General features: G+C 43.1%; 1 protein-coding gene across 2 annotated transcripts in view; it reads left to right on the top strand.

Moving 5' to 3' along the window:
• The window catches only part of CDC25A (cell division cycle 25A), a gene marked incomplete at both ends in the record, with an annotated part of 28,791 nt that extends 10,366 nt beyond the window's left edge, over positions 1–18,425 (top strand). For both annotated transcript variants that reach the window (XM_080715929.1, XM_080715928.1), the window contains 9 exons: positions 605–739; positions 2,126–2,200; positions 5,756–5,929; positions 9,500–9,598; positions 10,470–10,532; positions 10,627–10,725; positions 13,955–14,085; positions 17,942–18,053; positions 18,285–18,425. In XM_080715929.1, coding sequence (XP_080572055.1) covers positions 605–739; positions 2,126–2,200; positions 5,756–5,929; positions 9,500–9,598; positions 10,470–10,532; positions 10,627–10,725; positions 13,955–14,085; positions 17,942–18,053; positions 18,285–18,425 — 1,029 coding nt within the window. The remainder of the gene's footprint in view (positions 1–604; positions 740–2,125; positions 2,201–5,755; positions 5,930–9,499; positions 9,599–10,469; positions 10,533–10,626; positions 10,726–13,954; positions 14,086–17,941; positions 18,054–18,284) is intronic.
• Positions 18,426–24,905: the final 6,480 nt, after the last annotated feature.

The raw sequence follows: 24,905 nt of genomic DNA, 5'->3' as shown, positions 1-24,905 counted from the left end.
TCCCCAATACTGCAAAAAGAAAAGAGACACTCTTTCAAAATAAAGAATAAAAAATAGGGCTGGAGGTTTAGCTTGGAGATAGGATCCTGAGTTCAATCTGTGGTATTGGGGGGGGGGGGATCCCAAGAAGGAATTAACTATCCTTAGTATGTTGTAAGACATGTAAATGTCATATCATAGTGTCTGGCATATAGTAATTTCTCAGGTAGAAACAGCAGCTTGCCAGGCATGGTAGCGCATACCATTACTCCCTGAATTTGGGATTCTGAGGCAGGAGAATCACAAGTTAAAGGACAGGCTCAACAATGTGAGAGGTCTCAGCAAGGCAGCAAGACACTGTTTACAAACAAAAAAGTAAAAGTACTGGATGTGCAGTTTGGATGTAGAATGCCCCTGGGTTCCAACCCCAGTAGCACTAAAAACAAACAGCTCTCCTTTTTTGGGTGGTACTGGGATCGAACCCAAGGAAATTTTACTACTGAGCTGCATGAGATGGGGTCTTGCTTAATTGCCAAGGCTGGTTCTAAATTTGCAGTTCTCTTCACTTATAAACTGTATAATTGAGTAAGCTCTCATTTATAAACCTTGAGTTCTATCTTTTTAGATTTCATCAAATGAACAAGATAGCAGTGATTCAGGGAACTTTGTTCCTCTCTTTATGCCCCCATCACCTGTGACAGCCACTCTATCAGATGAGGATGATGGCTTCATGGATCTTCTCGACGGAGAGAACCTGAAGGTACTATATGTGTGTTTCCCAACCCATTCTAATGACCCCTGAAAAGTCAAGTGAAAAAGAACAGTTCCCCAGGGCTTGAGCTGCCCAAATTTTTTTGTGACACTGGAGATTGAACCCAGAAACGTTTTATCTCTGAACTAGACCCCCACCCAGCTCTTCTCTTTTCTTTTCTTTTCCTTTCTTTTAGTGTGTGTGTGTGTGTGTGTGTGTGTGTGTGTGTGTGTGTGTGTGTGTGTTGCTGGTGATTGAACCTAGGGACATTGTACCTCTGAGTTATTCCCCTATCCCTATTTTAAGTTGTTGAGGGCATAAAGTTGCAGAGACTGGCTAAGAAATACTGGGATTAAGCCGGGTATGGTGGCACACACTTGTAATTCCTGCGCTTGGAAGGCTGAGACAGGAGGATCGCACAGGTTCAAAGCCAGCCTCAGCTACTTAGTGAGGCTCTCAGAAACTTAGTGAGACCCTGTTTCCAAATAAAAATATAAAATAGGTCTGGGAGTATAGCCCGGAGGTAGAAAGCCTCTGGGTTCCACCCCCAGTATCACTAAAAAAAAATAAATAAATACCGGGATTAAGCTCGGTGTGGTGGCACACGCTTGTAATCCTAGTATTTGGGAGGCTGAGACAGGAGGATTGCAGTTCAAGAACAGCCTCAGTTACTTAGTGAGGCCCTTTGCAACTCAGTGAGACCCTGTTTCAAAATAAAGAATAAAAAATAGGGCTGGGAGTGTAGCTTGGAGGTAGAATGCTCCTGAGTTCCATCTCCAGTACTGCAAAACAAACAAACAAACAAATCCTGGGATTACAGGTGTACACCACTATGCTCACCTTGTTGCTATTTTTGTTTATTTGATGAGATTTTATTGAGACTTGCACTTAGCATGCTTAATCCAATGAGTGGTGGGCATTGATATGATTTTTATTAACATGAAGGAGCTAACAGTCTATTAATGTACCAGAGACATAAAATAGGAACAGCATGGGGCTAGCTGCCAAGTAGCATAAAACTTAAGGAACAAGATAGCTTCTCATATGTTCTCAGCAGGGATGTTATCAGCTGTGTTCTTATAACATGATTAAGAGTGTGTGTGCACATGCTGGGTGTCAAACCAAGGGGCATTTTACCTCTCAGCTACACTCCCACCTATTTTATATTTTGCTTTGAAATGACCTATGTTCCTGAGTCTCACTACTTGCTAAGGCTATCCTTCAACCTGTAAACCTCCTGTCTCTGCCTCCCAAGTACTGGTATAACAGGTCTATGCACCACCATAGCAGTCCCTTCCACACACACACAATCATTTTATATTTTATTATAAAGCATTTAAACTAATATCAGTCTACTAGATCTATTTAAAGCCAGTTTTTTTTTCTTTCTCTTAGAATGATGAAGGGACCCCTTCATGCATGGCAAGCCTCTGGACAGCTCCCCTCGTCATGAGAAGGACTACAAACCTTGTAAGTCACTATGGTGTGTCTGGAGTGAATCGTGGGTAGGTGGCCACTGGAGTACAGAGTACTCTTTAGCTGAGTATAGCCAGGGGCTGACTGAAATGATAGGACTTGAGACCTTGGTTTTATTTTATTATTTTATTTATGTATTTATTTTAGGTACTGAGAATTGAACCAAGGGAAATCCTACCTCTGAGATACAGCCCAGTCTTATTTTACATTTTAGGTATGCGTGGTATTTTTTATTGTTGTTGTTGTTTTTGTTTTTTGTTTTGCAGTACTGCAGATTGAACCCAGGGGCATTCTATCTCCAAGCTGTATGCCCTTTTTTTTGTGGTACTGGGGGTGAAACCCAGGGACTTTCTACCTCCAGGCTACACTCCCAGACCTATTTTATATTTTATTTGGAAACAAGGTCTCACTAAATTGCTGAGAACCTCACTAAGTAGCAGAGACTGGCTTTGAACCTGTGCGATCCTTTGTCTCTGCCTCCCAAGTACTGGGATTACAAGCATGTGCTACCACGCCTGGCTTGCCCAGCCCTTTTTCTTTGTTTTTTTTTTTGGGGGGGGCGGTTGTGGTACTGAGGATAGAAACCAGGAGCATTCTATCTCTAAGCTATACCCCCTTCGCAGCCTTATTTTTTATTCTTTATTTGAAACAGGGTCTCACTGAGTTGCAAAGGTCCTCACTAGGTAGTAGCTGAGGATCTGTCTCAGCCTCCCAAATGCTGGGATTTCAAGTGCGTGCCACCATGCCCGGCTTATTTTTTGTTTTTTATTTTGAAACAGGGTCTCACTAAGTTGGGGAGGGCCTCACTAAGTAGCTGAGGCTGGCTGCAAACCTATGATACTTTTGTCTCAGCCTCCCAAGTACTGACTGGGATTACAAGCCTATGCCACCACACTGGTTTATTTTTTGGGTTGAAAAGGGTCTCGCTAAGTTGCTGAGTTAGAATGTCCCTGGAGCCGGGCGTGGTGGCTCACGCTTGTAATCCCAGCATTCGGGAGGCTGAGACCTGGAGGATCACGGTTCGCGGACAGCCTCAGCTACTCAGTGAGGCCCTCTGCAACTCAGTGAGACCCGGTTTCAAAATAAAAAATAGGGCAGGGGGTGTAGCTTGGAGGTTGAATGCCCCTGGGTTCCATCCCCAGACCCGCCAAAAAAAAAAAAAAAAAAAAAGAATGTCCCTGGTTTCAATGCCTCGGTACCATTAAATAAATAAATAAATAAATAAATAAATAAATAAATAAATAGCCAGGCATGGTAATGCATGCTTGTAATCCCAAAGTATAGGAGGGTCGTGGTTTGCAGACAGCCTCAGCTACTACTTAGTGAGGTCCTTTGCAACTCAATGAGACTATATTTCCAAATAAAGAATAAAAAATAGGGATGAGGGGTCTAACTTGGTGGTAGACCTGGGTTCTATCCATAGTACCACTGGAAAAAAAAGGAAACAAAGTGTTGTGCGTAGTGGCACATGCTCCCAGTTACTTGGGAGGCTGAGACAGAAGGATTGTATAGGTTCAAAGCCAGCCTCAGCTACTTAGGCTCTTGGCAACTTAGTAAGACCCTCTTTCCAAATAAAATGTAAACTAAGACTGGGAGTGTAGCCCAGGGGTGGAAGCCTCTCCTGGGTTCTATCCATAGTACAAATCTGAAGCCATTAGTCTGAAAACTAGCTTTTAGTTATCATTCTCACTTATTAGTATTCCATAGCACATAGAACAACAGCTGTAACTCAGAGCATATATATGTGTTTTCTTTTTTTTTTTTTTTTTTTTTTTTTGCGGGTCTGGGGATGGAACCCAGAGGCATTTGACCTCTGAGCTACACTTCCAGCCCAATTTTTTTTTTTTTTTTTTTTTTTTTTTTTTGTGGTACTGGGGTTCCTGGAAGCCCTTCTACCTCTGGGCTACACTCCCAGACCTATTTTTACATTTTTATTTGGAAACAGGGTCTCCTAAGCCAGCGTGCGCGGCTGGCTTCGAACCTGCGTGATCCTCCTGTCTCTGCCTCCCAAGCGCGGGGATTACAAGCATGCGCCACCATGCCCGGCCCAATTTTTTATTCTTTATTTTGAAACAGTCTCACTGAGTTGCAAAGGGCCTCACTAAGTAGCTGAGGCTGTTTCCAAACTGCGATCCTCCAGTCTCAGCCTCCTGAATGCTGGGATTATAAGCATGTGCCACCATGCCCGGCTTGCTTTCATATTTTTAGTTGAAAATACCTCATCCCTATACGACCAGTTTCACATTTCCATCATAAGAATTTTATTTATTTATTTATTTATTTATTTATTTATTTATTCCAGCACTGAGGACTGAACCCAGGGCCATTCTACCTCCGATCTATACCCCAGGCCCTGTTTTTTATTCCTTATTTTGAAACAAGTTCTCACTAAGTTGCAGAGGGCCTCACCAAGTAGCTAAGGCTGGCTGCAAACCTGTGATCCTTCTGTCTCGCCTCCTTAGTACTGGGATTCAAGCATGGGCCACCACACCTGGCTCCATCAATGGGATACTTTCAAACAAAGAAGCAAGGATGGGCATATAGATAGTAACATTCTTATCTATACAGACACTAGGGGGACATTAGATATTGTCACAGTAAAAATTCAGTTATATACCCTTAGGAATACATTGAAATGGATAACATTTTTATTTCTATTTTTGGTACTGGGGATTGAAACTAGGAACATTCTCCTCCAGGTTTCACCCAAGCCCTATTTTGTTATTCTGAAACTGGGTCTCACTAGGTTGCTGAGGTTGGCCTTAAACCTGCACTATAGGTTTGTGTCACTGCTCAGTGTAGTGCATACCATATAATATCAGCTGAGTACATAATTCATCAAATACTAGATGTTTAGTGCCTGCTATATGTCAGGCTCTGTGAGAGTTGCTGAAGCTAATAGAACTATCTAACCTTCTCTCCTCAGGATCTAGAGACCCTGAAAGTATTGGGGATAGGGACAATGGTCCCTCTAACTGCTTCTAGTTGTAGAGAGGTGTAGGCTTTTGCTCTCTTTCAAGGGAGGGCCTGTTGGGACTGTCATGTTTCAGGAGGGTAGGTAAATTCATAGGTCCTCATAGTTGAAATTTAATGATCTAGATCTCGTCTTTTTTTTTTTTTTTTTGTGGTACTGGGGATGGAACCCAGGGGCATTCTACCTCTGAACTATATCCTCAGCCTGATTTTTGGTGGCACTAGGGGTGGAACCCAGAGGCTTTCTACCTCCAGGCTATACTCCCAGACCTATTTTACATTTTATTTGGAAACGGTCTTACTAAGTTGCTGAGAGCCTCACTAAGTGGCTGAGGCTGTACTCGAACTGTGATCCTGCTGTCTCAGCCTCCCAAATGCTGGAATTACAAGCCTGCACCACCGCACCCAGCTAGGGGAACATTTCTAAATGTCAAAGATACTGAAGTTTCTTGAGGCCGGCATCCAAACCATGTTCATCTCAGAATTGATCTTTAATTATCCCAAGAATATGAGTTTTGCAATTTAACTGAGCAGATTTTAATGATAAAAAAATGGGTGCTTTTTTTCCCCCCCAAGGGCAATGGATGCACACTGTTTGATTCGCCATCCCCTTGTAGCTCCAGCACTCGGTCAAGGTTAAAGAGACCAGAACGATCTCAAGAGGAGTCTCCACGTCACAATACAAAGCGGAGGAAAAGCATGATTGGAACCAGTTCTGAAGGGGTAGCTAGTCCACAGAAAACCCAGGAGGTTAGTTTACTGCTTTCACTCTGTGTGTGTGTGTGTGTGTGTGTGTGTGTGTGTGTGTGTGTGTGTGTTCGTTTGTGTTCCTGGGGAAGAGATCCAGGGGCATTTGACCTCCAAGCTTATACCCCTAGCCCACTTTTTTTATTCTTTATTTTGAAACAGGGTCTCACTGACTTGCAAAGGGCCTTACTAAGTAGCTGAGGCTGTCCTGATTCTCCTCTTTCAGCCTCCCAAATGCTGGGATTACAAGCATATGCCACTATGCCCAGCTCCTGTTTTTTATTCTTTATTGTGAAATAGGGTCTCATTAGGTTTTGGAGGGCCGCTCTAAGCAGCTGAGGCGGGCCTCAAACCTGCAATCTTCCTGTCTCAGACTCCCAAGTACTGGGATTACAAACGTGTGCCATCGCACCTGGCTGCACTGTTTTTTCAACTCTAAAATTTCCATTTTGTGGCTCTTTGTCTTTGCTGAGACTTGCTTTTTCTCTACTTCCAAGCTATACTCCAAGCCTGATTTTATATTTTGAAATAGTGTCTCACTTAGTTACAAAGGATCTTTTAGTAGCTGAGGTGGGCAATAAACTGCAGTCCTCCTGTCTCAGCCTTCTAAGTACTGGGATTACAAGTAGGTGCCACCAACCCCAGCAAGACTTGCTATTTTTGTTTTTGTCTATTTCAGGTGTATTTATGATTACTTATTAAAGCCCCCCACTGTGCTGGATATCAAACCAAGTGTCTCATGTATTTTACCACTGAGGGCTACACACCCAGTTTGGGTTCTGTTTCTTTGACAAGAATATTACATGGGTGACCGTGTACTTTGATTAGGAAGTATTATATATTGAATAGCTTTTCATGGTTGTCGTCTAGATTGATTACTTGATTCAACCAGGTTCTTTTGTTTATATTTTGGGGTTTGGTTGTTTTGTTTTGATTGTTGTTTATGGTACTAGGAATGAATCCCAGAGGCAATCTACCCTTAAAATATACCTACAGCCTTTTTTTTTTTTTTTTTTTTTTTTTGGTGGTGGTACTGGGTGTAGAACCCAGGGGCTTTCTAACTCCCAGACCTGTTTTTATAATGTATTTGGAAACAGAGCCAGGCGTGGTGGCGCACACTTGTAATCCCAGCATTCAGGAGGCTGAGACCGGAGGATTGTGGTTCGTGGACAGCCTCAGTTACTTAATGAGGCCCTCCGCAACTCAGTTGATACCCTGTTTCAAAATAAAGAATGCAAGATAGGGCAGAGGGTATAGCTCAGAGGTTGAATGCCCCTGGGTTTCATCCCCAGACCCGCCAAAAAAAAAAAAAAAAAAAAGTGTTGCAGGAAAACCAGGACCCAAAAGACAGGAGACAGTGAGTGGCTGGAGTTGAAAGTAGTGAAGGCTCAGAAAACAAAGCTTTGAATCTGAGCCCCAGACACTGAACATATAAGTTCTTTATACATTTGGTCATGATGGGAAAGAAGGGGTAAGGGTGAGATTTATTAAATCTAGCATAAGCAAGATAAAAAAGTAGTATGTCCATTAACCCATATATTATCTGTCTTTTTTCATTGGGTCTTAACTCAGATGACCTAGGACGGCTGCCTTGTTTATACTGGGGGGAGTGCATGCTGGGTTATGCCTCTTGCACTGTATAGGGAGGCAGCAGCATTGTTTATATCTGAGAGAACCAGTGCTGTCTTTTATCTTCTGAGTTGTCTGCTTATTAAAAGCTGAAGGTGGGGGATTGTGAAAGAGTTTTTATTCTTTCCATTTTATTTTTAAGATTTCTAAACAAGAGTCATTTTCAAGGGCTGGGGAGCCATGTGTGGTGGTGCATGCCTGTAATCCCAGTACTTGAGAGGCTGAGACAGGAGAATTGCATTTTTATGAAGAGCTTGAGGACCTCCCCAACTTTCTGAAACCCTGTTTGCAAAGAAGTAAAATAGGGCTGAGCATATAGCCAGAGGTAAAATGCCCCTGAGTTCAACCCCCAGTGCCAAAAAATAATAATGATGGTAAAATAGGGCTAGGAATGTAGCTCAGAGTTAGAATGACCCTTTTTTCAAGTCAGAGTATCACCAAAAAAGAAAAAAAGGAAGCTAGGCATGGTGGTGAACCTTGTAATCCTGATACTTGTAAGAGGGAAACAGAAGGATAGCAAGTTCAAGGACAGTCTCAACAATGTGGGAAAACCCTGTTTCAAAACAAACAAACAAAAAAAAAGATTTTTTTTTTTTTTTTTTTGTGGTGCTGGCTGGAGATTAAACCCATAACTCCAAGTTCTATTCCCAGCCCAATTTTATTTCTTTTCTTTCTTTCTTTTTTTATGGTACTGGAGAGAGGGAACCCAGAGGCATTCTACCTTCAAGCTACACCCCCAAGCCCTATTTTGCATTCTTTATTTTGAAACAGGGTCTCACTAAGTAACTGAGGCTGGCTGCGAACCCGGATCCTCCTGTCTCAGCCTCCCAAATGCTGGGATTACAACCAAATGCTGGGATTACAAGCATGCACCATCACACCTGGCTCCCAGTTTTATTTCTTATTTGGAAACAGGACCTCACTAAATTGCCACAGTTGGCTTCAAATATACAATCTTCCTGTCTCAGCTTTCCAAGTACTGGGACTACAAGAGTGTGCAACCACACCTAGCTCAAAACAATTTAAAAAGTGCTTGGGGTGTTGCCCAGAGGTCTGATGCCCCTGTATTCAATCCCCAGTACCAACAAAGGGAGGGAGGGAGGAAGAAAGGAAACTTAGTTTCAGAGCAATTCTGTTAAACACTAAAATGACCCTTGGTGGTAGCACACACTTGTAATCCTAGTACTTGGGAGACTGAGAAAGGAAGATTGCTGGTTCGTGGCCAGCCTCAGCTACTTAGTGAAATCTTGTTTAAAAAATTTTTGAAAAAGGGGGCTGGGGATGTAGCTTGGTGGTAGAATGCCCCTGGGTTTCATCCTCAGTACCACAAAAATAAAAAACACTGAAATGATAGTAGGACTTATTCAGTAACTTCCATGTTTCTTTCACTTCTGGTTCAATCAAGTAAGAAAAATATAAACCAGACGTGGTGGTACAACCTGTAATCCCAGTACTTGGGAGGCTGAGACAGGAGAGTCACAGGTTCAAGAGCAGCCTTAGCAATTAGACCCTGAGCAACCTAGCAAGGCTCTTTTTTATAAAATAGGGCTAGGGGGTGTAGCTTGGAGATAGAATACCTGTGGATTCAGTCCCCATTATCACAAAGAAAAACAATAATAGTGTAGATATCAACATATAATCCACATTAGGATTGAACTCTGTCTCATTCTGTGCTCCAGGTGAGTGTTTTCATGAGTTTTTGGTGGTATTGGGGTTCCTGGAAACCCTTTTACCTCTGGGCTACACTTCCAGACCTATTTTATTATATTATTTTTATTTGGAAACAGGGTCTCTTAAGCCAGCAAGGCTGACTTCAAACCTGTGCAATTCTCCTGTCTCCGCTTCCCAAGTACGGAGATTACAAGTGTGCACCACCACGCCCAGCTGTTTTCATGAGTTTTTACCCAAGTCTTTTCTTCATTTTCTGCCTTTGATTTGTTACAGATTCTACAGGGATCTTTGTCTTTGGTGTCTTCCCCCAAAGGGACTATTGAGAACATTTTGGATAGTGACCCAAGAGACCTAATAGGAGATTTCTCCAAGGTAAATTAAGAGCAGAAGCTGCTCTAGCTTTTATGTGGGTATTAGATACTTAGAGCCCCACCAGACCTTTCAGCCTCCCCATAGTGACTCCGGAGTCCCTCCAGGGGAATGTGTGTGTGTGTGTATGTGTGTGCATGTGCACGTGTGTGTTACTGGGGATGGAATTCAAGGGCCTTCTACCTCTAGGTTACATCCCCAAAGTTATTTATTTATTTATTTTAGTGGTACTGGGGGTGGAGCCCAGGGCCTTTTCTACCTCGGGGCTATACTCCCAGACCTATTTTATAATTTATTTGAAAACAGGGTCTCACTAAGTTGCTGAGAGCCTCCCTAAGTAGTTGATGCTGGCTTCGAACCTGTGCGATCCTCCTGTCTCAACCTCCCAAACACAGGGATTACAAGTGAGCGCCACCATGCCCGGCAAATACAGAGTAATTTAAAAAAATAAATAGGACTGGGATTGTAGCTCAGAGGTAGAATGCTCCTGGGTTCCATCCACCAAAACAATAAACAAACAAATAAATACATAGTATAAGAAGCCAAACATGGTGGTGCATGCCTGTAATCCCAGTACTTGGGAGACTGAGACAGGATTGCATGTTCATGGCCAGTCTCAGCAATTTTGTAAGGCTCTCAGCAACTTAGCAAGACGGTTTCCAAATCAAAAATAAAATAGGACTGGGGGTAAAGCCCCCAGTACTACAAAAACAAACATATCAGTGGTAAGCAGAAAAATGAAATGTGTCCCTTCCCTATGAATTGCTTAATAGAATAATTGCCTATACTTACTAAGCTGCCGGTTACTAGGCAGGAAGCAATATAAATGTTTATAGGCTTTCAGATTTTCACATAACTTTTTTTTTTTTTTAAGGGATATCTCTTTCATACAGTTGCTGGGAAACATCAGGATTTAAAATACATTTCTCCAGAAATTGTAAGTCATCTTTTTGGATCCTGCCACACATGGGATACTTGACTCTACTTATTTCTAACAACTAAAGTTGATCTCTATGGCTTTCTTTGCACAGATGGCTTCTGTTCTGAATGGCAAGTTTGCCAACCTCATTAAAGAATTTGTTATTATTGACTGCCGATACCCATATGAATATGAGGGAGGCCACATCAAGGTATGAATTTCTTGCTATATTGGGAGGTGCAGAAGGCGCCATAGACAAGATCTGTGATTTAAAAAGGGGTGGATGGTAATACTTGGCTACTTAGTTCACATGTTAGTTGTGAAAATTTTCAAACCAAGACAGTATTTTAGGAGGCTGAGCAGGAGGATTGCAAATTTTCAAGTACAGCATGACTACCATCAACCAGGACTGGCAGTGTACCTCCAAGGTAGAATGCCCCTAGTTCAATCCCTAGTACTACAAAAGGTTTTTAAAAAAAAAAAAAAAAGACACTTGATGTGAAAGGACCTGAACTCCTGGTTTCCTGGTCAGCTCTACTTTCTACCACTCTATTTATTTACTTATTCTGTGTGTGTGTGTGTGTGTGTGTGTGTGTGTGTGTGTGTGTGTGTGTGTGTTACTGAGGGTGGAACCCAGGGGCTTTTCTACCTCTGGGCTATACTCCCAGACCTACTTTTATACTTTATTTGGAAACAGGGTGTCACTATGTTGCTGAGAGCCTTACTGAGTAGCTGAGGCTGGCTTTGAACCTGTGAGATCCTCCTGTCTTAGCCTCCCAAGCACTGGGATTACAAGTATGCACCACCACACCCAGCTAGTCTTACCATTTTTGAAACAGGGTCTCACTGAGTTGCTGAGAGCCTCACTAAGTAGCTGAGGCTGTCCATGAACCGTGATCCTCTGGTCTCAGCCTCCCAAATGCTGGGATTACAACCGTGCACCACCACACCCAGCTTCTGATACATTTTTAAAATTTGTCCTTTTTTTTTTTTTTTTTTTAATGGTGCTGGGAATGGAGCCCAAGTCATTTTATCTCTGAGCTACACTCCTAGCCCTAGCCCTAGCCCTATTTTACTTTTTTACTTGGAAACAGGGTCTCACTAAGTTGCTGAAAGCCTAAATTGCTGAGGCTGGTCTTGAGCCTATAACCCTTCTACCTTCTATCACTTTATTTTTTTAATTTTTGTATTTTATTTTATATTTATTTATTTATTTATTTATTTATTTATTTGGTGGTACTGGGGTTCCTAGAAGCCCTTCGACCTCCGGGCTACACTCCCAGACCTATTTTATACTTTTTTATTTTTGGAAACAGGGTCTCTTAAGCCAGCACAGCTGGCTTCGAACCTGTTGAGATCCTCCTGTCTCAGCCTCCCAAGCCGTGGGGATTACAGGCGTGCACCGCCACGCCCGGCTACCTTCTATCACTTTAAACTGTAGATGCTTTTCTTGTTTTAACTCTCTCATGCTCAGTATCAAAGGCATTTCTAAGTAGTACTCCTTGACATATAGTCCACTCGGGACCAGGAAATGTTTAGTCGTTTCTAAGATGCTTAGGTGAAGATGTTTGAACACTTCACAGGGCTCCTGACCAGAAGATAGTCTAACAACATTCCCCATTATCTGTATCTGGACTCCTGGGTTTATGTTGAGTCAGGCTGTCTGGTAGAGGAGCATGTTGGAACATATATTTCCAGAAGAAAAGTGGTTGTATGTGTGTTTGTGTGTGTGTGTGTGTGTGTGTGTGGTACTGGGGGTAGAACCAGGGGCTTTTCTACCTCTGGGCTTTACTCCCAGACCTTTTTTTTTTTTTTTTTTTCCAGGTCTGGGGATAGAACCCAGGGGCATTTGACCTCCGAGCTACACCCCCTACCCTTTATTTTGAAACCGGTTTTCACTGAGTTGCAGAGGGCCTCACTAAGTAGCTGAGGCTGTTCGCGAACCCTGATCCTCCAGGTCTCATCCTCCCGAATGCTGGGATTACAAGCATGAGCCACGACGCCCGGCTTCCCAGACCTATTTTTATATTTTATTTGGAAACACGGTTTCACGAAGTTTCTGAGAGCCTCACTAAGTAGCTGAAGCTGGTTTTGAACCTGTGCAATCCTCCCGTCTCAGGCCCCCAGTGCTGGAATTACAAGCATGTGCCACCACACCTGGCTGTATGTGTTTTAATATGATAAGGGGACATTTGTGCTTGTGGCTTTTGAAACCCCCAACATACTGGGTGTGTTGGCTCACGCTTGTAATCCCATTATTGGGGAGGCTGAGACTGGAGGATCGCAGTTTGCGGACAGCCTCAGCTACTTAGTTAGGCCTTGTACAACTCAGTGAGACCCTGTTTCAAAATAAAGAATAAAAAATAGGGGCCGGGTGTGGTGGCGCACGCTTGTAATCCCAGTGCTTGGGAGGCTGAGACAGGAGGATCGCACAGGTTCGAAGCCAGCCTCAGCTATTGAGTGAGGCTCTCAAGCAACTTAGTGAGACCCTGTTTCCAAATAAAATATAAAATAGGTCTGGGAGCATAGCCTGGAGGTAGAAAGCCTCTGGGTTCCATCCCCAGACCCACAAAAAAAAAAAAAAAAAAAGAAGGAAAAAAAAGAAAGCCCCCAACTTTACAAATGCTACTTATAAAGTGCAGTATAGGTTAGATAATAAATACTTTGAGGTACCTATTCCCAATCCTCAGGTATGTTACTGCATGATCATTGTATATAGACTTACAAACCTGTGAGATATAAGGGCCAGCTGGTCAACTGGACTGTTGTGCCAGGAGACCTGTGAAATGATAAACTGGTCTTATAGACTGAGATCACTCTCATTGCTAGTCATGGTGGCATATGTGTATAATGCTAATAGTTAGGCTGAGACAGAAGGATCACAAGTTTAAAGCCAGCCTTAGTCACTTAGCGAAATTCTTGTTTAAAAATGAAATAAATAAGGTTGGGTATGATGGCGCACATTTATAATCCCAGCGCTTGGGAGAATGAGACAGGAGGATTGCACAAGTTCGAAGCCAGCCTCAGCTACTGAATGAGGCTCTTAGCAACCTAATGAGACTCTGTTTCAAAAAAAAGTATTAAAAAATTAGGCCTGGGAATATAGCCCAGAGGTAGAAAAGCCCCTGGTTCCACCCCCAGTACCACACACACACAAACACAAAAAATGAATAGAGCGGGTATGGTGGAACATGCGTGTAATCCCAGCATTTGGGAAGTGGAGACTGGAGGAAATTAGAAACTAAAAAATAGGGCTGGATATATAGCTCGGAGTAGAATACCTCTGGGTTCCATCCTCACTACCGCTAGAAAGAAATAGGGGTGGGGGTGTAGCTTGGACATAAAATCACCTGGTTTAATCACCAGTAACAAACAGTCAGCCTTACTAAATTACTTCAAGTGACACATGCTGGTGCTAAGGGCATCTGGTGCCTCCACAGGGTGCAGTGAACTTGCACATGGAAGAAGAAGTTGAAGACTTCTTACTCAAGAAACCCATTGTACCTACTGATGCCAGGCGTGTTATCGTTGTATTTCACTGCGAGTTTTCTTCTGAAAGAGGCCCCCGCATGTGAGTGCTACACAGAGGAAGGCTGGGGGCACAGGCACCATGGTGCTTTTGTGGGATATGATCGTGTCTTTAAAAGAAAACCTGGCATATCAAGCATCTTCTTACACATCACAATTCACTTACATGCCTCAGCCTACATATGTCATATATAAGTTGATGGTTTTATAAAAGTATGATTTTATCTATTTACTTAACATTACTGGAGATTGAACCCAGAAGTGTTACACTAAGCTCTATCACTAGTCCCTTTTTACTTTATTTTTTATTTTGTTTGTTTATTTATTTTGCAGTACTGGGGGTGGAACTAGGGGCATTCTACCTTCGAGCTACACCCCCAGCCCTATTTTTTATTTTTATTATTATTTTTATTTTTATTCTTTTTTTTTTCCTTATTATTGGTGCACTGTATTCATACATCATAATGGGATTAAAAAAATACTTTTGGAGGGACTTCCGGGAAAATGGCGACGGAGAAAAGTGGGGCTTATGAGCCCCGCTAACAACCAATCTCTATTACCACAAAATCAGCGCCTTTCATAGCCAGAAAACACCATCAGCAGAGAAACAAAAAATGTAATTTCAAGGGACAGAGAAAAAGAGGGCTGAAAAAACGAGACACCAGAAACCAGACTGCAGTGCTGCAGCCGGAGCTGCGGCACAAAGTGTCGGGCACCATTTTTCCTTGCAGCACCAGGCTCCAGAGAGGAAGGGAACTCATAACGGAGCTCAGAGCCACAGAGGAAATACGCCGGCCTCACGCCCGAGGACACAGCAGCAGTGCCTTACTGCCCGCGGCAGCGGCAAGCAGCAGCGAGCTCACCAGACGGCTCCAGACGAACGCACTCAACAGCCCACCAGGCTCCAGAGAGGAGCGGCAGACAGCGAGCTGAGGTGAGCCGCTGCGGATCAGCCAGGAGGAATTCAGCAGATTTCTCTGCGCAGGGAGCATCTAAAGCTCCCAGAGGCTGGGCTCAGCACACCCTGCAGGGACTCAGAGCGGAGCTCAAAAACAGAAAAGAAATACACCAGCCTCACGCCGAGGCCATGACAGCGGCGCCATATTGCTACCAGCAGAAGAACCCAGAGAAGGCACAAACTTCCGAAATCATGGGAAAGAGGAATAACAATGGAGCAATGAATGCCAACAACCCCACACATCAGAACCCGATAAAACAGAAATTCAGAGATTTCTAGAAGATCAAATCAGGAAAATAACTGTAGAAATAATAGAGGTGTTTCGAAAAGAATTCAGAGAGAGCCAAAGAGAGATAAAGGATGCAATTAATGAAGTAAAGGCCTCAATTCAAAGTACAAACAACCGATTAGACCACATGGAGAATAGAATCTCGCTCTTAGAAGATGATCAATCCAAAAATGAACGCATAGTTTCTAATTTAGAAAAAAATATCCGACAGCAGGAATCTGACATTGAAGAAATATGGGCCCATTTTAAGAGAGCTAACCTAAGAATAATTGGAATAGAGGAGGGAAAAGAAGGTGAAACCAAAGGGATCAACAATCTCTTCAAGGAAGAAATAGCAGAAAATTTTCCAAACATAGAGCAAGAGGTCAATACGCAGGTCCAGGAAACTTATAGAATTCCCTTTAGACAGGATCGGAGAAGAGGATCCCCACGCCACATAATTGTCAAAATGACCAATGTGGAAGCCAAGCAGAGAATCTTAAAGGCAACAAAAACAAAGGGCCAAGTGACATTCAGAGGCAAACCAATTAGAATCACTCCAGACTTCCCAAACCAAGTCACGAGAGCCAGAAGGGCTTGGAGTAACATATTCCAAACTCTGAAAGAAAACAACTTCCAGCCAAAAATTTCCTACCCAGCAAAACTTTCTATCAAATTAGATGGAAAAATAAGAAGCTTCCATGACAAACAGAAACTGAAGGAATTTATGTCTTCAAAACCAGCACTAGAGAAAATACTCAAAGAGATTAACTACAAAGAAGAAATAGGTAACACACACCAGAACCAGAGAAACAAGATTTTCCATCCAACAGACAACTAAGATTGGTTATCTGTGGAGATTCATTATTTATGTTAGTCTTTTACCTATCTCTAAATTGTATTGTTTGCTTTTATTGTTGTTAATTTTTAGGATTTCTAGTTGGAATATTAATATACCTTCAGAGATAGCATTTGGAAATATTTTATCCCATTCTATCAGTAACTTTTAACTCTGTTTACATTGTCTTTGGATATACAATTTTTTTTTATTTTTTAGGGAGTTTATTTACCCTTTTGTTGCCTGTGCCATTGAAATCATATCCAAGAAATCACTGCCAATTTCAGTGTTGTGAGGTTTTATGACCCAGATTTTCTTCTAAAAGTTTATAGTCTTAAGATTTATATTTAGGTATTTTATCTATTTTGAGTTAATATTTGTATATGGGATTAGGTAAGGGTCCAATTTTCAACAATATTTAGTTAAAAGATTATTATTTCTTCCACCAAATGTTCGTGGAAACCTTGTCAAAAATAACTTGACAATATATGGAAGAATTTATCTCTAGGCTTTTATTTAACTCCAATGGTTTATATATCTACCTTTAGAACAGTACTACACTGTTTCAATTATTGTAGCTTTATATGGTTTGAAATCAGAAAATATAAATCTTCTAGCTTTTTTCTTTTTTGAGATCGTTTTGGGTATCTAGAGTCCATATTCCATATCAGGATAGATTTTTTCTGAAAAATAACTAAATAAATGTATGATAGTTTCACCTAAAAAAAAAAGAAGAAAAAAATATTCTCTGGTAAGAAAGAAAGCAAAAAGAAATATTGAAATGTTATCTTTAAGTGATCAAAAGCTTGGTATCAGACAAATAAAACTGTTATGTGAGATTATCATCATTAATATTGGATAAATTGCTATAAAACTAGATGTCAACCACTAAGCCAAGCATGGGAAGGAGGGAGGGGGAGGGAACGGGGTGAGGATCGGGTAGGGGCTAACTGGGCGATGTGTGCATGTATGTCTACAAAAGTATTTTCTTTATACCATTATGATGTATGAATACATTGCACCAATAAAAAATAAATAAAAAAAATACTTTTGTACTTCTAATCCCAGCATTTGGGAGGCTGAGACAGGAGGATCCTGGTTTAAGGACAGCCTCAGCTTATGCCCTTTTGCAACTCAGTGAGACCCTGTTTCAAAATAAAGAAAAATAGGGCTGGGGGTATAGCTCAGAGGTCAAATGTCCCTGGGTTCCATCCCCAGTACTGCAAAGGAAGGAAAGAGAGGAAGGGAGGAAAACTGGGCTGGGGGTATAGCTCAGAAATAGAATGCCCCTGTGTTCTATCCCCACTACCATTTTTTTTTTTTTTTTTAAAAGAGTCCCACTTTTGTCTGGATGTGGTGTTGCATGTCTGAAAATTCAGTACCTTGGAGGCTGAGACAGGAGGATCTTGGCGTTCAATGTGTGCTTCAGCAACTTAGTGAGACCCTGTTTTGAAATAAAAAATAGTGCTGGGGCTGTAACTCAGGTAAAATGCCCCTGGGTTCGATCTCCAGTGCCACAAAAATACTTAGGAGGAGGTAAGGGAGGAAAACTGGTCAAGGAGAACCCAGGGCAAACTGGTGAGATAGTCGAGATGTGGGGCAGGTATCAGGTACCAGGACTGTGCTAGGAAGAAGGGACATCTACCGGTACTGGCCGTGAGCACTCCTCACATAGTCAGGAACTTGCAGCCAAGCACTGGTTCCTTTCAAGAAAAAATGTAGTTTGCTTGGGGAGAAAGATGTGAGGAGTACTTAACCACTGTCCCTGCTTTTACTGTGTGGTTCTCTGTATTGGGAGAGATAACTTTACTTTGATCTTTCTTCCCCTTCACTAGGTGTCGGTATGTGAGAGAAAGAGATCGGCTTGGTAATGAATACCCCAGACTCCATTATCCTGAGTTGTATGTTCTGAAGGGGGGATACAAGGAGTTCTTCTTGAAATGCCGGGTAAGATGAGGTCTAGCATGCCTCCCACCACCATGGTGGATCTTACAGTCATGGCTGTTTCTTGCCAGGGTTCTGGGGACAAGTTGGATATCTGCCCTGCACACAAGGCCTATATAACCTACTTCCTGCATGTGTATTGCTGCTCCAGCCTCACAGTTCTGGGCAGGGAGGAAGCCAGCTTGGGAGTATGAGACAGGTGTGCCCTAACCACATCCTCTCCTATCCCATCAGTCTCACTGTGAGCCCCCCAGCTACCGACCCATGCACCATGAGGACTTCAAAGAAGACCTGAAGAAATTCCGCACCAAGAGCCGAACCTGGGCAGGGGAAAAGAGCAAAAGGGAGATGTACAGCCGTCTGAAGAAGCTCTGAAGGCAGTGACACCAGAGAGCAGCAGCCTGAGCTTCCTTCCATCCCACTCCTTTCCTCTCTGCTGCTGAGAAACTTGAACAAAGGGGCCAGCTGTGCAACGTTTCTAACGGCCTGAGGCTTCTAAGCCTTAAACCTACCTCCCTCATTCCCAGGCTGGAGCTCAGAAGATGCTGTGCCTCTTCTGTCCCTGTAAGACATCCTCCTTCCCTATCAGGACTGCCAGTGCTATCAAATGTCACAGCACAATTCTGACTTGTTATCCTGCACAGTACAGTTGGATGAAGCAGTTGGAACCTCATTAGGCTCTGGCCTTCTCATGAGGGTGGAGAAGGGAAAAGAAGCAACAGGAACAGAAAGCTGCTGATCACATACCAAAGACAGCCTGGGAAGGAAGGTCTTCGTTGGATAACACGTATCTTAATTTATTCAATTTCATCAATTTTATTATTTTTAAAAATTCCTGGAGACTTTTGTTTTACTGCTTCATTAAGTCAAAATACTGCCATTCTAGCTAGGGTTTTATTACCCCCGAGACTACCTCTGCTTTTAATTAAAAAAGAAAAAAAACAAAGAAGATGGGGGAGAGTAAGAAAAGGAAAGCCAGTTGAGTTATGGGACAGAACTCTGTCACCCCAGGAGGTGCTGCATACTGGGGCTGCTGCTACTTAAAGTTGAGGACTGAGATATTGGTTGGGCCACAGGGCATACGCTGAGCCTTTCAGACTTTCCTCTGGTTGGTGCTGACTATTTACGGGGAATGTGTCCCTGCTGCTTCTCACCCCAGCTCCCCATGGTGTTCGCTGGTGTAGAAGCTACAGTTTGGAAAGCACTTGAGGCAGCTTTCATTGGGCCACCCCCAGGCCAGTGTTGGAAGGTCATAGTATAGGCATCCCATGGTAAGGGGTAGGGTTGGGGGGGTTCCATAGGATGGGAAAGGGACATACCCACTAAGTGCCCCTCTGATACTCTGATAGTTTTTAATTTTAAAAAATAGTCATGAGTCAAGGAGTATCAAATCAGTGTTGGATGGGGCACCTAAGGTGGGGCTGGAGGCCCGGGGCCCTAGGAGGCCTGGGTCCTGGCATACAGGTGATTGATAGAGTTTCTCAGGGGGGACCGGTAGGTTTTAACGGTAAAACTGTGGGTTTATCATGTTTTAATTTGAGAAACAGGGAGTGATGAATCATCACTAGTTAACCCTTATCTAACCTGGTAGAAGTTGGGGGTCTCAGGGATATGTCCCACCAAGAAGCTGGGACTGCCTCACTTGACTCTACATAGGCCTGTTTTGGTGCTTGCTTATCCCCACCCCCTGGTACCATGATGACTTTACCATCTTTGCTCCATCTGGGTGCCTCCAGGTTTCTCTTAAAATAGTCAGTTTCCCCTTTTACCTCTGCTTCTTATTTCTAGGGGTGGGGAGGAAATCAGTGATATTGGAGATGACTAGTTGCTATGTTGTGGGTTTGAGTTACATTTGGCTTTTTAAAAAGAAAAATCTTGTTGTAAAATATGTGAGGAGTAGGGGAATGGGAGAAGGCCACTTTCCCACACCCTGAGACACATGCCAGTTGGTCTCTGGTTTTGTAGGGATTTTGTTGTTTGAGTGCCTAAAGGGAAGGTGGTTTCCCAGACTACCAACTTAGCATTGTTAACCAATTACAGGCTCTGAAAATAAAAGTGATCTTGAACCCATCTCTGTTTAGTTCTTGATGGGTTTAAAAGAAACTCTGAGCCAAGTGTGGTAGCTCTTGCAGCCTATAAGCCAGGTACTTGTGAGGCAGAGACCAGAGAATCACAGGTTCAAAGCCAGCCTCAGCAACAAAACAAAAAGGGCTGGAGATACAGCTCAGGTAGAATGCCTCTGGGTTCAATCCCCAGTACTGTCACCACCACTCCCAAAAAAATGTTTCTATGTAAAGTTCTGAAACCACATATGACTAAAACTAGATTGGGGTGGCCACATTTCTTCAGGAGGACAGGGCTTTGCTATACAGCCTGGCTTCAGGGATGCTTGTAACAGACTCTAGTTATTGCTAGCCTAAGACCAGTCAAAAGTTTGTGGCTTAGGCCAGGCATAGTAGTGCATGCTTATAATCCCAGTATTCAGGAGGCTGAAACAGGAGTATCACAGGTTCAAAGCCAGCTTCAGATACTTAGGCTCTCAGCAACCTAGTGAGACCCTGTTACCCTGTTTCCAAATAAAATATAAAATAGGTTTGGTAGTGTTGCCCGGAGGTAGAAAGCCCCTGGGTTCCATCCCCAGTACCACCAAAAAAAAAAAAAAGTTTGTGGCTCAGATGGATGTGGTAGCACATGCTTGTAATCCTAGTCCTTGAGAGAATGAAACAGGAGGATCACAGGTTTGAGTCCAGACCAGCCAATTTACTGAGGCCATATTTCAAAATAAAATAGAATTAGGGGTATAGCTTAGAGGTAGAATGCCCCTAGGTTTAATTCCTAGTACTAGACACACACAAAATGTGGCTCAGATTGATTGATAAGGTAACGATGAAATGGTCACAACTATCATCCCAGTACTCGAAAGACTGAAGCAGGAGGGTCAGGTCCAAGTTTAGCCTGGGCAACTTAGCAAGACCCTGTCAAAAACGGCTAAGGATATATCTGGTATACTTTCCTATTATGTATGAGGCTGAGTCTCTTTCCCCAGTACCACCCCCCCCCCCAAATTTTTTTTTCCAGAATTGGCCAAAGCAAACACTACTGCTGAGCTACACCTCCAGTCCAGTGTATACATTTTGATTACTTAATTATTTTGGTGGTACTGGAGTTCCTGGAAACCCTTCTACCTCTGGGCTACACTCCTAGACCTATTTTTATGCTTTTTTATTTGGAAACAGATTCTCTTAAGCCAGCAAGGCTGTCTTCAAACCTGTGCAATCCTCCTGTCTCTGCCTCCCAAGTGCAGGGATTACAAGCATGCGCCACCATGCCCGGCTAATTTATTTATTTATTTTGCAGTACTGGAGATGGAGGCCAGGGGCATTCTACCTCTGAGCAGTACCCCCAGTCATATATATATATTATTTTTTGCAGTACTGGGGTTGGAACCCAGGGATAGTCTATCTCCAAACTATACCCACAGCCCTATTTTTTATTCATTTTGAAACAGGGTCTCACTCAGTTGCAAAGGTCCTCATTAAATAGCAGAGACTGTGATTCTCCTATATGTTTATTTCGTGATACTAGGGATTGAGGCCAGGGGCATTCTACCTCTGAGCCAGGCATGGTGGCATGGTGGTGCATGCTTGTAATCCCAGTACTTGGGAGGCTGAGACAGGAGGATCTGAGTTCTCAAAAAAGCCTCGGCTACTTAAGTGAGGCCCTCTGCAACTTAGTGAGACCCTGTTTCAAAAATAAAGAATAACGCCGGGCATGGTGGCAAATGCTTGTAATCCCAGCATTCGGGAGGCTGAGACCATAGGATCGCGGTTCGTGGACAGCCTCAGCTACTTAGGCCTTCCGCAACTTAGTGAGACCCTGTTTCAAAAATAAAGAATAAAGGGTGTATTCATTCAAGTCACCCCTCCATGCCAGTCTGGTATGGAGCTGTATTTCTATCTTTTAGTAAACTTCTTTAAATCTTCAAAAAAAAAAATTAAGCTTGGCATGGTGGCGCATGCTTGTAATCCCGGCGCTTGGGAGGCGGAGATAGGAGGATGGTGCAGGTTCGAAGCTAGCCGCGCTGTCTTAAGAGACCCTGTTTCCAAATATAAAAAGTATGAAATAGGTCTGGGAGTGTAGCCTGGAGGTAGAAGGGCTTCCAGGAACCCCAGTACCAGCAAAAATAAATAAATAATAGAGCTGGGAGTGTAGCTCAGAGGTAGAATGCCCCTGGGTTCTATCCCCAGTAGTACCAAAAAAAAAAAAAAAAAAAAAGAATAAAAGCTGGATGTGGTGGCAAAATGTAACAAATTTTAAAAATTGAATCAACTGGGCCAGGTGGCATGAATTTATAATCCTAGTATGTGGGAGCCTGAGACAGAAAGATTGTAGGTTTGTGAATACCTCTCAGCTAGTAGTAACTCATCAACCTAGTGAGACCTTGTTTCAAAAATAAGAATTAAAGCCAGGTGTGCTGGCGCACGCACACTTGGGAGGATCGTGCAGGTTCAAAGCTAGCCTCGCTGGCTTAAGAGACCCTATTTCCAAATAAAAATAAACAAAAAAATAGGTCTGGGAGTGTAGCCTGGAGGTAGAAGGGTTTCTGGGAACCCCAGAACTACCAAAAAATAAATAAGAATTAAAGCTGGGTGTGGTGGCACATGCTTGTAATCCCAGCATTTGAGAGGCTGAGATAGGAGGACTGTGGAGGATAGCCTTTATAATGATGCCCTTTATAATTCAATGAGACCCTGTTTCAAAATAAAGAAAAAATTGGGCTGGGGGTATAGCTTGGAAGTAGAATGCCCCTGGGTTCCATCCCCAGTACTGCAAAAAAAAAAAAAAAATTGTGTGTATAAAGGGTAAAATCTGTTTTTTGTTTTGTTCTGTTTTGTTTTTATTCCTTGCAACTTTTCTGTAAATTTGAAATTATCTCAAAATATTTGAATTGGAGACATGGAGATAAGGCAAGGCTCAACTGCCAGTGGCTGGAACTATGTCACAGATATCCTTGGGAACAAGAGGAAGAGGGGAGTCCAAAGCTGTCTGGACATCTGGATTACCCAGGGCTGTTCTTTTATACTCTGTGCAACCCAGCAGCAGGCTGGGATTGGGGACCACGTTGGTGATTCCCAGGCCTTTCCACTGTGGTCATCAGGTTTCCAAGTATCAATTCCTGGAAGTCGCACAAAGCCTAGGCCAGCCAAGAGTGGTGGTGCATACTTGTAATCCCAATACTTTGGGAGGCTAAGATAGGAGGATCTCAGGTTCATAGCCAGCATCAGGAACTTTGTAAGACCCTGTTTCAAAATGAAAAATAAACGCCAGGCATGGCACATGCTTATAATCCCAGCATTCAGGAGGCTGATGCAGGAGTACTGAGGTTTGAGGACCGCCTCAGCTACCCTGTTTCAAAATAAAGAATAAAAAAAAAAAAAAATAGGGCTGGGAGCCAGGCATGGTGGCACACACTTGTAATCCTAGCATTTGGGAGACCTAGACAGGAGGATCGTAGTTTGAGGACAGCCTCAGCTACTTAAGTGAAGCCCTTTGCAACTCAGTGAGACCCTGTTTAAAACTAAAGAGTAGCCAGGAGTGATGGCACACGCTTGTAATCCCCGGGTTTGGGAGGCGAAGACAGGAGGATCGTGTAGGTTCTAAGCCAGCCTCGCTGGCTTAAGAGACCCTGTTTCCAAATAAAATGTCTGGGAGTGTAGCCCAGAGGTAGAAGGGTTTCCAGGAACCCCAGTACCAATAAATAAATAAATAAATAGAATAAACCAGGCATGGTAGCGCATAGTTGTAATCCCAGCATTTGGGAGGTTGAGACAGGAGGATCGCATAGGTTCAAAGCCTCAAAGCTACTTAGTGAGGCTCTCAGCAACTTAGTGAGACCCTGTTTCAAAATAAAATAAAAAATAGGTCTGGGAGTACATCCCAAAGGTAGAAACGCCCCGGGGTTCCACCCCCAGTACCACACACACCAAAAAAAAGAGTAAAAATTAGGGCTGAGGCTCTAGCTCTGAGGTAGAATGTTCCTGGCTTCCATTCCCAATTCTGCAATACATAAAAATAAAGAATAGCTGGGCATGGTGGCGCACATGTGTAATCCCAGTATTTGGGAGGCTGAGACCGGAGGATCGCAGTTCACGGACAGCCTCAGCTACTTAGGCCCTCTGCAACTCAGTGAGACCTGGTTTCAAAATAAAAAGAATAAAAAATAGGACAGGGGGTGTAGTTTGGAGGTAGAGTGCCCCTGGGTTCCATCCCCAGGCCCACAAATAAATAAAAGCCAAGCCCAGTGGTGCACACTTATAATCCTAGTACACAGGAAGTTGAGATAGGAGGATCACATCGGTTCAAAGCCAGTTACTGAGGCTCTCAGCAACTTGGTGAGACTTTTTTTTTTTTTTGTGTGTGTGTGTGTGTGTGGTACTAGAGATGTTAACATTCTACCTTCGAGCTACACCCCCAGCCCTAGTTTTTATTCTTAATTTTTGAAACGGTCTCACTTCGTTGCGAAGGGCCTCACTGAATAGCTGAGGTTGTCCACAAACTGATCCTTTTGTCTCAGTTGTCTCAGCTCCTGAATCCTGGGATTACAAGCGTGTACCCCCATGCCTGGCAGAACTTTTTTCTAGATAAAATATAAATAGGTCTAGGGATGTATCCCAGAAGTAGAAGGCCTCTGGGTTCCATCCCCATTACCATAAAAAATAAAGTAAGTAGGGCTGGCTGGTAGGTAGGAGGTAAAATGCCCCCAAGTTCAACTCACAGGACCGAGAAAAAGAAAAGGCCAGGCCAACTCCACCTGTTCACTGCTGTTCTGTGAAAGGCAGCCCCTCTGTCTGACAT

This window comes from Muscardinus avellanarius, assembly GCF_963383645.1.
Source record: "Muscardinus avellanarius genome assembly, chromosome: 18".
Classification (NCBI taxonomy): Eukaryota; Metazoa; Chordata; class Mammalia; order Rodentia; family Gliridae; genus Muscardinus; species Muscardinus avellanarius.
The sequence above is the reverse complement of the archived record's forward strand: the minus strand, read 5'-3'. Positions and strand labels throughout refer to the sequence as shown.